The sequence below is a fragment of the Girardinichthys multiradiatus genome, chromosome 18 (assembly GCF_021462225.1).
Source record: "Girardinichthys multiradiatus isolate DD_20200921_A chromosome 18, DD_fGirMul_XY1, whole genome shotgun sequence".
Lineage (NCBI taxonomy): Eukaryota > Metazoa > Chordata > Actinopteri > Cyprinodontiformes > Goodeidae > Girardinichthys > Girardinichthys multiradiatus.
This window is the reverse complement of record NC_061810.1, coordinates 28,737,865-28,753,718: the sequence shown is the minus strand read 5'-3', so window position 1 is coordinate 28,753,718 and position 15,854 is coordinate 28,737,865. Positions and strand designations below refer to the sequence as shown.

Genomic DNA, 15,854 nt, shown 5'->3' with positions numbered 1-15,854 from the left:
ACACACTTCAGACTGATCCAACTTTGATGTAATGTCCTTAAAACAAGTCAAAATGAGGCTCAGTATTGTGTGTGGCCTCCACGTGTCTGTATGACCTCCCTACAACGCCTGGGCATGCTCCTGATGAGACGGCGGATGGTCTCCTGAGGGATCTCCTCCCAGACCTGGACTAAAGCACCCGCCAACTCCTGGACAGTCTGTGGTGCAACGTGACGTTGGTGGATGGAGCGAGACATGATGTCCCAGATGTGCTCAATCGGATTCAGGTCTGGGGAACGGGCGGGCCAGTCCATAGCTTCAATGTCTTCATCTTGCAAGAACTGCTGACACACTCCGGCCAGATGAGGTCTAGCCATGCGGCCCTCCAAAGAAATGCCACCTCACACCATTACTGACCCACTGCCAAACCGGTCATGCTGAAGGATGTTGCAGGCAGCAGATCGCTCTCCACGATGTCTCCAGAATGTCACGTCTGTCACATGTTCTCAGTGTGAACCTGCTTTCATCTGTGAAGAGCACAGGGCGCCAGTGGCGAATTTGCCAATCTTATGTTCTCTGGCAAATGCCAAGCGTCCTGCACAATGTTGGGTTGTGAGCACAACCCCCATTTGTGGACGTCGGGCCCTCATACCATCCTCATGGAGTCGGTTTCTAACCGTTTGTGCAGACACATGCACATTTGTGGCCTGGTGAAGGTCATTTTGCAGGGCTCTGGCAGTGCTCCTCCTGTTCCTCCTTGCACAAAGGCGGAGGTAGTGGTCCTGCTGCTGGGTTGTTGCCCTCCTATGGCCTCCTCCACGTCTCCTGGTGTACTGGCCTGTCTCCTGGTAGCGCCTCCAGGCTCTGGACACTACGCTGACAGACACAGCAAACCTTCTTGCCACAGCTTGCATTGATGTGCCATCCTGGATGAGCATCACTACCTGAGCCACTTGTGTGGGTTGTAGAGTCTGTCTCATGCTACCACGAGTGTGAAAGCACCACCAACATTCAAAACATCAGCCAGAAAGCATAGGTACTGAGAATTGGTCTGTGGTCCCCACCTGCAGAACCACTCCTTTATTGAGTGTGTCTTGCTAATCGCCAAAGATTTCCCCTGTTGTCTATTCCATTTACATAACAGCATGTGAAATTGATTGTCAATCAGTGTTGCTTCCTAAGTGGACAGTTTGATTTCACAGAAGTTTGATTTACTTGGAGTTATATAGTGTTGTTTAAGTATTCCCTGTATTTTTTTGAGCAGTGTATGATGACCTTAACCTGGGTCTAAAAACGCCCAACAAAAGCACTAAAGCTATTTTTAAACTTTTTTCAAACAAAGTAAAGGTACCAAAGTTCACAAACTATGCTTTGGCGAATCTACATTTAGTGTTCGATACTCTATTCCTTATTTGTAAAGCCCAAGAGATTTAAATTTTGAAACAGAGCCAATCGAAAAGAGACCGGATGCTAAAAAAATCCGGTAAATGGACTTTTCCCACACAGAAAACTGGTCCGGTTTCATTCTTTGTGGAAATAATATGTATTAAGATCCTGCCAACACCCAAGAAGTTTCAAGGTTAATAATTTGCACTCAGATGTTCATAAACTACAGAAAATCTAGATACTTTACTGGGCGTAAAGACGATGTATTTGGCTGGGTTTTCTGCCTTTTATACCTTTATTCTCAGCACCCACTTGCAATAGGCATGGGCTGGTAACAGTTATCAAAGTATACAAGTTACCACTCTCATATCACTCTTGATTCAAAGTCCTTTTTTATCAGATGCCAGAATGGTACTAGAGCGACCAGACTGCATAGAAAAAGCATTGCTGCCCCTGCCCCACTAGTTGCTTTACACGGTTGGCGCTTTTTTCTTCCTGTTGAAGAAAAGCATCCCCACAGCATGATGCTGCCACCACTGTGAGCTGGTGTTTAATTTAAGTCTGTCTATAAACAAAAATTGTAGAAAACATTATTATGCCTGCGATGATGAATATGTCGGATGTTGGAATAGTCACTGCTTTTCTGTTTAAATGAAAGCAAATTACATCACATTATACATTGTTATTTTAACTGAATGTGTAATATCGCCATAAATGGATAACTTTTGACTAAACGGGATTATGACCTGAATTAGACGGTTTTGTAGTACATATAAAATCAGATTGAATTGTCATTGAATCTAATCTGTCTTTATAACTGGACTGCATTGACTTGAGTCTTATTTACTGTGTAGTTCTGTAACTGGAAGTGAATTGTGACTGTTTTGCCTTGAAAAATTCCTTGATGACATTTGTTGTGTATTGTGCTTTATAATTGCACTAAACTGAATTAAACTGAGATGAATAAAGTGAAACTGTGGTATTTTTAAACAAGTTAACACACCATGAGATTCGCATACTGGCCCACACCTCACTTCTAGATGGAGGTGGTGAGAAGCCACACAGCTCTCTCTTAATTCGGCCACAGTGTATGTAATTGTTTCGAGGCTTGATGCATATGAGAAGGAAAGGAAAATAGTGGGTTTTGGTGGCGTGAGTGGCTGTGAGAGAGTTGGCAAGTTAGCACCTAGTCGAAAAACAGACCTCCACTTGACCTCGTGTCTGGACTGAGTGGCTGAGCCGGGCCACACAGAAAACCCCTCCCCATTACTCCAGCTGCTAATGGGTGTCATGTCAAGCTGCGGCTGCACAGAGGTCAGGGGTCGCGGGGGTGCGCCAGACGGCCAAGTTTAGGATTGCAATGAGGAGTGACACTGGTCGTATGTTGCTAAGCATTCTACTCATGCAGCGTAAAACAACACACACATACTCATGCACATTTGCATGCATACAGATGGAGACCATATCTAACTGCTGAAAGTCGTCTTTTCCCTCATCGTTGACTGGCTGTTGTAGGTTCGTATAGATCTGAGGAGTCTTTGAAGGCCTTTGAACTCGGCTAAATGACTTGACCTTGTGGCTGAATCTAACTTTGTGTGAGTGTGTCTTGGCGGCTGTTGGACACAGCGAGTGGGTGGCCTGCATGGGGTTTCATTCTGCTTCACGGCATCGCAGGGCATTGCAGACGTTTGTGTTGACGTCTGCTAAATTAAAAGCAAACTGAAGATTATGACAAATCTAAACATTGCTTTTAAGAAGCAGAGGGGAACGAAGAGAGAGAGTGAAAAAAAGAAATTTGGCTCTGAATCTTTCATGCTCCATCTTTGCTGTGTTAATTGTGCTCACAGTCAGCTACTTTCCAGTGATTCCTGGCGTGTTATTTAGCACGCAGAGTTTTATTTATGTTTCCACAGAGCCGTGCACGGTGGATGACGGAGCCAGAGTGTATGCGTGTTCTGTGAACCGGGGGAACAGATAATGTGGCTGCTCGGAGGGAGGAGGCAGCTTGGGAAATGATTTCAACAGCTCTCATAATTAGAGGAATATCATAAATTAAACTTGTGTCTGGCGTTGCGTTTGAAGAGCACTCAAAAGTAATAAATTCTGGATGGTTAACGTATTTGCATTCCATTCAGCAGGCAGCGTCAGGCGAGAACAGCTGTTTTCCACGTCTTTTTGGCAGCAGGAAATGCTCATTGCTCACTCAAGGTGCTTTTAGATACGTTGATATGGCTGCAAAAAAAAGAAGCGTGACTTTTTAGTTGAACATGAAGCTGCTGCGAGCCTCCATCACTGGAAATAACTTGATGGGGAACAGAACATTAATGAAGTTCTTCAAATGTGGAGCGTCGCAGATTTAATAGACTCATTTCCTTTTCAATCAATCTTCTTTTTGGAAAGTTTTTCCATAGTTTCCATGTGGCTTGAGGGTACTTTTTGATTACTTATTAGTCTGTGTTGGTTTGGTGAAATATACTGAATATTGTCCAATAATTAGATCTAAATATTTACTGTTAATGCTTGGACTTTACAGTCTAGATTTTTTTTTGTCCCACTTCCTTCCAGAAGCATTCCAGGAATATACATTTCATTCCTTCTTTTCATGGATTTTGCTTCATGCTGTCTGAATATTCCTGCATTGTGAACCCACATCCTACTTAGATCAGGTTCCTACTAAATGATATTAGCCACTTTTTCTTTTAACTCTATCTGACATGTCATTAATAGTACCATTCAAAGGGATAATGCTAGGTTATTGTTAATTTAGGTTAGGCTAATTATTGTGAATTTCATTGTTTATTCATTGATACTTTTATACATTATAACTAAAGATTTGTTAAAAAATAGTAACATATTTTATTTTAATTGGTATGTCTTCCAACTTTTAATTTAAGTCTATTTATTCATAATTTTTGCATGTATGCTTTTAAAATTGATTAGTTTGTCTAGTTACTTTCAATTAGAAAATACTGACCTCCTGTTTTCCTGGAATATATAATAAGATGTTACTGATTTCTCTAAACCACTCTTCCAAATAGGAAAAAGCGGAGAACATGGTATTAAAGCGTGTTGATTTTCAGAAATTTGAAAAAAGCTACAAGAAAACAACTGCCCACCTAAATATGACCATATCTGAAAGTGGAAATGAGACAAACAAGTCAATCTTTTTTTCGCACGTAGTGAGAAATATCAGAAACAGAATCAGCTTTATTGCCAAGTTTGTACATGCAAACAAGGAATTTGCCTCCAGTACACTTTGCTCTTTTGTTCTGTTTTTGCATTACAGAATATACAAATTTACAATTTACAATGTACAATATACACATACCTAATAAAAAAGGTGCATTTGCAACATCTGTATGCTGTTGTTCTGTACTCGATTGAATGTTCATCAGAGAAACAGCCTGGGGGAAGAAACTGTCTCTGTGGCGGCTGGTTTTAGTGAACAGTGCTCTGTAGCGGCGGCCTGAAGGTAAAGCTCTGAACAGTTTATGTGCAGGGTGTGTGGGGTCGGCAGAGATTTTGGCAGCTCTTTTCTGGACCCTAGACCTGTATAAGTCCTGGATGGAGGGAAGGTCAGCTCTGATTATTCTCTCTGCAGTCCTGATTATTCGTTGCAGTCTGGACCTGTCCTGTTTTGTGGATGAGCCAAACCACACTGAGATGGATGAAGACAGGACAGCCTGAATGATGGCAGTGTAGAAGATGACCAGCAGCTCCTGTGGAAGGTTGAACTTCTTGAGTTGCCTCAGGAAGTACAGTCTCTGCTGGGCCTTCTTTCGAACAGTGTCTATGTGTGAAGACTATCTCAGGTCCTCAGAGGTGGTGGTTCCTAAGAACCTGAAGTGGTCCACGGCCGATACAATGTTGTTGAGGATGTTGAGGGGGGTGTATGGGGGTGGTGTTCTCCGAAAGTCCACCACCATTTCCACAGTCTTGAGTGGGTTCAGTTCAAGGTAGTTCTGACCGCACCAGTGTACCAGCCAATCCACCTGCTGTCTGTATACAGACTCATCACCGTCCTGGATCAGTCCAATGACAGTGGTGTTGTCTGCAAACTTAAGGAGTTTCACAGACGCGTCCGATGAGGTGCAGTCATTTGTGTACAGAGAGATGAGGAGTGGGGATAGAACACACCCCTGGGGGGCACCAGTACTTATTGATCTGGATCGGGAGAAGATGCTCCCCAGTCTCACCTGCTACTGTCGGTCTGTCAGGAAGCTGTTGATCCACTGACAGGTGGAGGCTGGGACGTAGAGCTGGGTGAGCTTCTGGTGGAGGATGTCTGGTATGATAGTGTTTTAGGCCGAGCTGAAGTCTACAAACAGGATTCTGGCATACGTCCCTGGACGGTCGAGGTGTTGCAGGATGAAGTGTAGACCTAAGTTAACAGCATAATTTGCCGACTTGTTTGCTCGGTAAGCAAATTGCAGGGGGTCCAGCAGGGGGCCTGTGATGTCTTTCAGGTGCTTCAACACCAGCCGCTCAAAGGACTTCATGATCACAGACGTCAGGGCTACAGGCCTGTAGTCATTTAATCCTACGATGGTGGGTTTCTTGGGAACCGGGATGATGGTGGATTGTTTGAGGCGGGAGGGGATCTCACATTTCTCCAGTGACTTGTTGAAGATCCTTGTGAAGATCGGAGCGAGTTGATGTGCGCAGGCTTTCAGGCATGATGGGGAGACGTTATCAGGTCCTCCGGCTTTCTTTGTTTTCATGCGCTGAAAGAGCCTGTTTACCTCTTCCTCGGAGATCTTTAGTGCAGGCAGAGGATCTGACGGTGGGGGGTTGGTTGCTTTATGGGAGGAATTTGTTCCTGAATGGGATGTAGAGGGGATGATTTGAGGTGTGAATGGCTTCTTGTCATGTCTGCAGTAGAAGCCATTCAGACGGTTGGCCAGGAGACGACTCTGTTCAATATGGTAAGGAAGTAAAATAAATCAAATAATGAAAGCTTAGTGTTAGATAACTGCAGTAAAGGTTGGCATCTTGGGGGTCACCAAAGCTCTATAACAACCGTGCTACCTACATACTTGCAGCTCCAATGTCCACATGTGAAGTTTACCAAACGTTGTCGGGACTTTAACCTAAAAATGTATATTGGTTCGATAGGTCAAAGATTGAGTTAGGTCAGGAGGTAAACAAAGGATGAATGCAGTTAAAATTGTAAGTGCAAACATATCTGAACTCAGATGTCGGCAAAAACAGATGGCGCATAAATGCAGCCTGGAGACATTCATTCTTGTTGAAGTTAGTTGTTTCTCCTTTCAAACTAAACAAAACACAAAACAACACCTCTCATTCTTTATCATCGTGTCAAACAGGGGTGTCCCACAGAAACTGTGCTAATTCATTTTAATTAATGTTTTCCCATACAGTGCTTTTATCAATGGTTTTGTAAAGGATTAATGACTATTGTGCAGAAAATGGCTGTGATTTTAAGTGATTTACATTTTTCTGGAGGGTTGGAACTTATAATTTATATTTCCTTTATTTAAAATGGGTTTTTCAAGAACCGTACTGCCTGTAGAAACAAATTCAGTTTGTTTTATGCGGTTCCAGTGTATGTGGAAATGCATGCCATTGTTATGTACAGCGGAGGATCTGTGATGATGTGGGCCTGTATCTCTACCAAAATGCCTGGGAGCCTTGGTAAATCGCACGGAATCATTACCAGTTTGAAACAACAGCAACTGAGGAAAATAATGTTACAAGAGGATCCATGTTGGTTTTGCTACTGCACGAAGTGAGGATGACGGTGGCATCTGTAGGTCACCAAGTCTCCATGACAACCATTTATTTTTGGACTAACCTCTAAAGAGCTTTAGTTCTTAATAAAATTAAAACCTCTGTCTATAGACATAACTCCAGTTGCTTTTCTAGATATGCAAAAAAAGTTGCAAGATGTAATAAAAAAAAATATTTGTTCAGTTTTTTTTCTTTGTTGAAAATGCTACGATCTTGCCAAGAAAACAAGATGGCTATCATCGGGGCTGCACCACTGCTTTTTAGCTATCATTGGTCAGACATAGGGTACTGCCAAGAGTGTCAGAGTTACATGAACATCCACGACTGCTTTGGGAACACTGGCTTAGCGGGCATGCAGGCTGCTTGGGGTATCATCACTGAGGAGATGAGCTCCATCCCCAGAACTTAGCTTGATGGTTTCCTTCTACAGAATTCATATAGTTCCAAGCTAAACTTTGTGTTGTCTTCCCAACTGGGGTTGGTGGTTTGGAAAAACAGTGTGAATGTCCGTCACCGCACCAAACAGGTGCCAGATAAGGTTGAAGGAACGGTGTGGACGATTCGTCTGTTTCTGCCAAACGGTGTACTATGAATAATGATTTGGCTGGGGTCAGATTCCACTGGAGACGCTCACCTGTATCTGACAGTAGTGGGTATCGCGTGGCTGCCATTAATGTCCAATTTTCAATGAAAACAGAAATAGAATACAGATAAAGGCAGCACACCATCCAGCTTCACACCCAGACACATAATTACCCCAATGGGCCGTGGTGAGGGATCATATCCCAGCACGCAGTGGGGGGTCAGCGGCGATAAGCTTCAGCCCATCTCCCAACATGGAGCATAATTACTCTATTGATAATTCACCAGGAAAATGGTCCCAGCCAATTGCAGAGCTCCGATATAATGGATTGGACGATGAAACGAGGGACGAATGGAGGAAGGAGGCTGCGAGGGGCCATGTGTATGCGGGTGGGTTACACACGGGGGCAAGCAGCAAGGGCCTTTTATTAGAAATGAAAATATGTTTAGGTCATAGGGAGACCTATTTTCCCTGGAGATAATAAAGCCAATGAAATGTAAAGCAGGGGAAGAGCTTGGAATGGGGTCCAACTGGGACTGTTTATCTGTGTGTGTCCTGCTTTAGCCCATTTATTCCCAGCCTCAAATTAGCTAATCATTCTCCAAGGGGAAGGACTTGGTCAGGAAATTGACATTTAGCAGCATAGCCTCACTCTATTAACTACAGTAAATTTAATTTACTGCACACCCCAGAAGTGGGATGTTTGTGTTGCCATCAGAGGGAGAAAGGGAAGGGAGAACAACAGTGAGCAGTAGAAAAACTGTGGTTATTGCTTCTTCTGCTTCTGACCAAAATCTGCTTGGCTGTAAAAATGGGATTTAGTCTTGGAACTCTAGCTTTGTTGCATATTTCCTCATGTACTGCTGTTTATAAACATACACAAACAACATTAACCCATTTTTTCCATTAGAACCCAATTTCTGACTTTGGCCTTGTGAAGTTTTGTGCGGCGTATTAAACACTATAAATCACAGCAGCTGTGACCCCTTTCGCGTGTACCTCTGAATCATGTGTCATCATGATTATTATCCTGAGTAGATCAGCATTTAGCTGGCTCGATCCTAAAATTTTCCAGTTAACATTTCCAAGTGTGCCTGGGCAGGATACTAAACCACAGTTCAGTTTATTTTTAAAACACTAATTTACAATAAATGTCATTTCAAAGGATATTAATCAGATCCTATTTATATTCAGTTCTCTGGAGTACAGTTTGGTTCAAATTCAGTTTGAATCAGTCCATTTCTTTCCTACACAAAGCAATCTTATAGTTAGTCAGTCTTGTAACACGCAGTGCATTTCAATCCAGGTTATAACACAATAAAGTCAAATTTACTTGATCATTCATTAGCATAGATAACTGGTTAGCTATCTACTGAAAGCTAGCTTATTACATCGGCTTGTTGATTATGCAGCAATCCCTTCCCAACATTCGAATCCTCTCTCTTTAACAGAAAAAAAACATCCAGCAAAACCTGGTTTAGTATGGCAAAGGGTATACTTTCTGCCCCAACCAGCGGCAGACTGACAGAACACTAATGAGAACTGAGGAACACAGACGTTCTTGCCCTGGAAGACTTTTTTCTGAAGAAAAGAAACCTGAACACAGACAGTTAATGACAGCAAAAGCTCCATTATTTGCTCTGTCTAGCTATGAAATGGCTAAAAATAAAAGCAGTGACCCAGGAAAACTATATGGGAACTAAGAAGAGATAATGGCAACAGTTTGGCTATAAATGGCTGTGTTGAGGAAAGAAACACAACTAAATACAGAAGCACTGGGCCAGGAGTACTTTCTCTTGAAAAAAATAAAAAAATACACAGAATAAAGTTAATGGCAGCAATAGCTTCATCAATGGCTTTGTCCATCAACAAAACACAGCTAAACACAGAATTACTAAGCAATAAGTACTTTCCATAAAAATAAGATTTCACATAGGTAATGGTAACGATATCTTCATCAATGGTTTGCTCCAGGAACGAAACACTGAGTCAGTATTACTTTATGTGGGGAAGAAAAACAGGGTACACAAGTTATTGTAAGCAATAATTTTTGAAAAGGGTTGGTCCCACACTTAGAAAACACATGCACATTAGGTCAATTGGCCTCTCTAAAATCCCCTTAGATATCAGTGTTTGTATGCATGGTTGTTTGTCTGTGTGTTACCCTGTGTTGTTCTGGGAGGATGTCCAGGCTGCTATCAGAGTACACAGAGTTAACAGCAGCTATAACTCCATCAATGGCTTTGTCCAAGAAAGAAACACTGTTAAACACTGAAGCACCGAACAATGAGGCATTTCTATTTGGAAGAAAAACAAAGAAAGTGCTTAAGTTGAATAGCAGCAATAGCTCATTAAATGGCTTAGTCAAGAAAGGAAATACAGCTAAAGACAGAAGAACTGAGTTAGGAGTGCCTTCTGTAGGATAGAATAATATTACATAAAGTTCTTGGCACCAATAGCCTCTGATAGAGCAGCTGATGCCTCTGTACAGGAAAGGGACTGCTAAAGACCGAACCACAGGTGTCAGGAATACTTTTTTTATGGAAAGCAAAACAAGGAACGTTGATGGCAGTAGAAAAACAAGGTCATTAACAGCACTAATTGCAAATAATGCGTAACAGTAGAAGAGCAGGAGAAAATATCAGAGTATAACTTTCAACAGCCTAAGCCAATAGCAGTATACCTACAGAAGCAGCTTAGGATAACTTACTCCATTCTAACCATAAGCTTTTAAAAAAAAAAAAAACTAAGTTTTAGTTATAAACATTTACAGGGTGTCTGTCTTAGGCAAACACATTGACCCTTTGTACCTAACGTGTCTTTCAGTTTATTGTTTTAAGCAATAATGGTTGATCCAATAGTTAGTCATTTATATAAAGATAATTGTTCAGGTTTTGTCTATTCCTGCACAAAACAAGTCAATGGAAAATTTCAAGTTATTAATTAAGAAGACATTCATCATTTTGAGATCTTAATTTCTAAAAAGAAAGTTCTTTGTTGATTGGGCATCAGTGACTTTGGGGGGAAAAAAGTACCTCAGGTGTTTTTTCATCCTCTTTTTCCTTTTCCCTTACATTCCCTCATGGAGAGATTTTGACGTGGCTCAGGGGCTCTCTGGTGATCAGGATGGCCGAGGCCTAATTGATTGCAACAGTTGTCGGAGTGTTGTCTGTTAGGGTGGTGACAGGTGTCTGAAGAAAATTATTAGTTTTCTGTTGGGAGGGAGACAGCTCTGGATGTCCCAAACTGCAAACTAATAAAGGGGGGAAAGCAATAAAGCTCGCGGACAGCAGGTTTGACTGTTTTTATAGACAAATCAATAAAATGATAGATGAAGGAAAATAACGGCATCTCAGCTGCCGATTTCTACTGAGGCAACAAATCACGACCCCCACCCCTTTGACACACAGCACACACACACAAAATGTGCTCCTGACACAAACTGCAGTCACTTACACACTCATCTATATAGCATGTCTGTGTTTATGTACTGTGACACATAAATTGGGTTTAACAGATAATTTGGGCACATTGAAACATAACTTACTCTTCGGATTTTCTTTGTCCTGGTGTTTAAATCAACGCACACATTTTTTGTGTGTTACAGCTAACAAAGTAAATCTCCTACTGTAAATTTTTTTGAGACCAGAGGGCCAGCGTCAGGATCAATACTGAGGACAGGTCTTCCTCTAAGCCCGTCTCTAATTGGCTCCATCTCTGTTGTGTTTGTGCGTGTGTTTTTTATGGTGTATTGTTTTGTATGAAACTATTATTACACCCATCCAATGAAAGATGAATCCTTCCACTCTTGGGAAATTTTATCAAATAAAGTATCATTTTGTGGTTTAAAGGATGCAAACACTGTAGTGCTGTGACAGTATAATGCAATCTATATAGTGCAGATCTAATTTTGTGATGGGTGTTATGGTAGATTTAATCAATTTGGTTTTGATTTAAGGTCTGTTATAGTTCCAAAAATCCAGCCGCAGTCTTCATTACGCTGAAATATCTTTTGCTCGGAGAGTTTCACTGTGAAAATCAAAAAATCATCCAACGCCACATCCACTGTTTTGTTCTATTTCTCCAGATTCGGGTTTGCATATTTTTGTTTCCTTTTGCTACATACGTCAAGTTAAATGAAACTGCCCCTAACTGAATTTGCAAGGAGTAATTTAGTCCCTTTTGGAAATACTGACAGGAAATAACTGAAGTAGAAACTTAAAAACACAGCAGAGGGTTATATTTGCTGAAAAGGATCATCCTAACTTTTATTATTAATAAAGTTAGTGTGAATTGCAAAAGTAGGTCATACTATGTCAGCATGATATTAGGAACTGAGAATGTTGTGATAGCAATATGACTTGCAATAAATGAACAAATAATAAAAAAGTATTAATGTTTTTGGTTCAAATCAAACATAGACCCCAGATACTGAGGTTTCTACCCGGCTAGTAGAAAAGAAATCACCCAACAAGGTTTTATAGAAAATGTAACTCCGTTTTAGCAAGGAAACAGCTTAGTTGTACTTTTCTGACTTGACCAGCTTACCATCTCTTTACCTTCTAAAACATTTTTGCGCGTCATTGAACACCAAGTGTCACCAAATATATTACAGACATAGTGAGCCTGAATGCACTGTACTTCAATAATTATCCAATATTTTTCCAGTCCAGGCTTCATGATATGCATGTACAGTGATATTGCGATCGTAGAAGAAAATTTGTCAAAGACTCAAGACTGAAGTGAATGTTAACCTTTCAGCAGACCCTAAACAAACAGCCAGAGCTACAATTGAATGGTTTAGTTCAAAGCATATTCATATTAGAATGGCCCACACCTAAATCCAGTGTGGCATGATCTGAAACATTGATGTTCATGGATGATCTCCATCCAAACAGGAAGTTGAAAACAAATGCATGCCAGAACTTTCAAATATTGATTTGTAAAAAACTATACAATTACTGAATGCACCATCAGATAAGATCCCAACCAAATACATTGAAGTTTCTGGTTGTAATGTGACAATATCTGTAAAAGTTCAAGAGGAATGAATACTGGTTGTTTTAGCAGGTTTTCATCCGATTTAATATCAATTTAAAAACAGTAATTGTATTTCCTTTGAGGTCTCATTCTCGCCACCGGAGGTCCCGCAGTAGGAGCAGCAGCCGCACCCATCGAACAAGCCACAGCCGCAAAAGGAGCCGCAGCCGAGAGCGTGACCGGAGTCGCCGCAAGGACCGGGACCGGGACAGGGAGAAAGAGAGGGAGCGAGACCGAGGAAAAGACAGAAACAAGGACAAGAGTAAAGACAAGAAAGGGTGAGTGGAAGGATAATTCACAGACAGACACAACTACACCTACTGTGCAGCTCAGTGGAAACTTATCCCCACGTGTGAGCAGAATACGTTGATTGGGGATATACGGACACAAACATTGAGTCCAGTTTCTGGTGCTCCATCCATCACTGAGTCCCTCCATCCACAAATCCATCATCTTATGTTATTTTACTTCTCCCATCCTGCTGTCAAGCATAGGACCACATTGGCCTTCTAGTGGCATGCAATTCCCTGCCGTCAGAGAAGGCGTCATAGTCAGATACAAATAAATGGCAAAAAGGCACGCTGTACAGGTTTAGCTTCTAAGAATGTTTTGGTCACCACATCATAATGGTGATTTCTTTCCTCCCTCCGGGGTCAGGTGCAATAAGTCTAGAAGCAAAACAAAATCATATGAACCTACTGTGTCTTTGTATCCAGTGCCAGAAAAAAGAACATCTTATTGAAGTAAGAAAAGTTGACGTCCTTACTGGAAACTTTGTGGCCTCTTCTAGCTGTATTACAGACTAAGATCAGATTCAGCGTAGTGGATACTTTAACACCTCTATTCTGAACTACCGCTATAACTCCTTTAGAGGCCTTTCTTTGCTTCTACCAGAAACACATTCCCAATTCTGCCCCAAGACATCATTCCCAAACGTAACATGGAGGCGAATGGAATATTCACAGTTGTTACGGACAGATGTATTGAATCATAGAGCTATGCCTGACATGATGGTTTGTACACATCAAGAGCTGAATGTACAGTACCACCTAAAAGTACTCACACCCCTTCACTTTTCCTTACTTTTACTTACCCGTTTTTAGAGATTTGTCTGCAGATTCTCTCAAGCTCAGTCAGTTGTGAGGTCTGGTGTTAGTAGGTGGACTTTTCTAGGTGTTTAAGTTTGATTTAAAATATGTCTGGGCTCTGGCTGGGCCTCTCAAGGACATCCACGAACTGATCCTGAAACTACTCCTTTCTTATATTGGCTCTCTGGTTTGGGTAATTGTCGTTGCACTCGTCTGAGTTCTAGGGCTATCGGGAGCAGATCCTTGAAGTATCTCTTAATATTTAGCTGGTGTCATCTTACACAACTTTGCAGACTAATCACCTAGTCCCTGCTGCAGGAAAACATCCTCACAGCATGATGCTGCCACCACCATTCTTCACCGAAAGGTTGTTCTAGACAGGTGGTTGGTTGTGCCTGTTTTTCTTGAGACATGATGCCTGGAGTTTTATTTTATTTAATCAGACAAAATGTAGTTTTTCCTGGTCTGATGATATCTAAGGGGGTTTTTGTTTACATTTAATCAGGCTGCCAAGTCCATGCTGTCACTCTATCATAAAAGGCCTGACTGGTGAAGTGCTAGCAATAGGGAATAGACTTTGCCTTAATGACTATTGGGTTCTTGATTACCTCTCCATATAAGGAACCCTCTTTCCATTTTGGATAAGTAGCCAGATCTATGAAGCATCCTGGTGATCCAACATCATTTCTGTATAATAGGGACCAAAGTGTGTTTCTGGACATGCAATACAGCTGAGATTTTATGTATCCTTCCCCACGTTTCTGCTTTGATACAATCCAGCCTCCAAGGTCTGCAGACATTCCTTTTACTTCATGTCATGGTTTCTTCTCTGATATGCTCTATCAACAGTGAGACCTCATAAAGGCAAGTGTGGGTTATTCCCAATCCAGTTCAGACTTACTTTACCAGAGATGGACTCCAGTAGAGTTGCAGAAGCTTCTCAAGGATGTTTAGTGCAAACAAAATGCACTAGAGCTCAATTCTGAGTGTTGTAGCAAATGGTATAATACTTAACTTGCAACTCTTTTTAAATGTTTACATTTTTTAAAATAGTACAAAAATGTCCTGAAACATGTTTTTACTTTGTAGTACTTCACTCAGAGCTGTTTAAGGTCTGTTTTGTAATAAAATGTAGAAGAAGGAAGGGGTCTAAACAATTTCGGGTGGCATTGTGAGTCTACTGGGGAAACCTAATCATGCCTCACAATGCACAATTTTATTCTAGAAGTGATCAAGTACAACCTAAAGATTGAAAATGACCAGATGATGCACTGAAAATCCTAACTTTGTAAATATGTTCCTGGTCTCTATAGAAAAACAAAGAATTGTAGAAACTATTAGCATTCTCTGAAATCCGTCTGCCCGCCCTCCTGGTCCTGCCTTGGCCTTTGTGGGTTCCTTATATAAAACCAGATCGCTTTTAAAATGTCTATGATAAATTCATGTTGACGTTTTTGAAAATGGTGTATAGGGGACTGAGAACTCCATAAATTTCATCGTGAAAAAGATTTGAATTGATTTCTTTTAAGTGTATATAGTCCCAAAAAAACAAAAAGCATTTTTTTTAATCTTAATTCATTTTTGACTGAGGTTGTGGTTAAACTTTCTTAAATGGACTTAGTTCCCCAAATCTAAACTTTAGACTTTGGTTTTCTGTGATGTCACAACAAAATTTGTATTTAAAACTAAATGTCAGTTTATTTTTCTGGTTAGATCAAAACTAAAGCAATAACAGACTGAAATATAAAGCAAATATTTACATTTTATTCACAGTATGGTTATTTGCTTACTTAAAATTGCACACTTTGCAAATATTTTTGTAAACCTGGAAGTAAAATATATATACAAATGACAGCAGGATCATCATGAATGCTTTTCATCTTGATGCCAGCTTTACCATATCATATCATATCATATCATATCATATCATACCACTTTATTTCTAAAGCACTTAGAAACACATACCAGCTGGCCAAAGCTCTTTACAACAAAGGTAATACTTTGTTTAATCTTCCTTAAAAACTGAA

At 40.9% G+C, this 15,854-nt stretch overlaps 1 protein-coding gene across 3 annotated transcripts in view; it reads left to right on the top strand.

Annotated features, from left to right (window-relative positions):
* Positions 1-15,854, top strand: part of rsrc1 (arginine/serine-rich coiled-coil 1) — a 202,031-nt gene that overhangs the window by 38,459 nt on the left and 147,718 nt on the right. For all 3 annotated transcript variants that reach the window (XM_047391940.1, XM_047391938.1, XM_047391939.1), the window contains exon 4: positions 12,823-13,017. In XM_047391940.1, the coding sequence (XP_047247896.1) occupies positions 12,823-13,017 (195 nt within the window). The remainder of the gene's footprint in view (positions 1-12,822; positions 13,018-15,854) is intronic.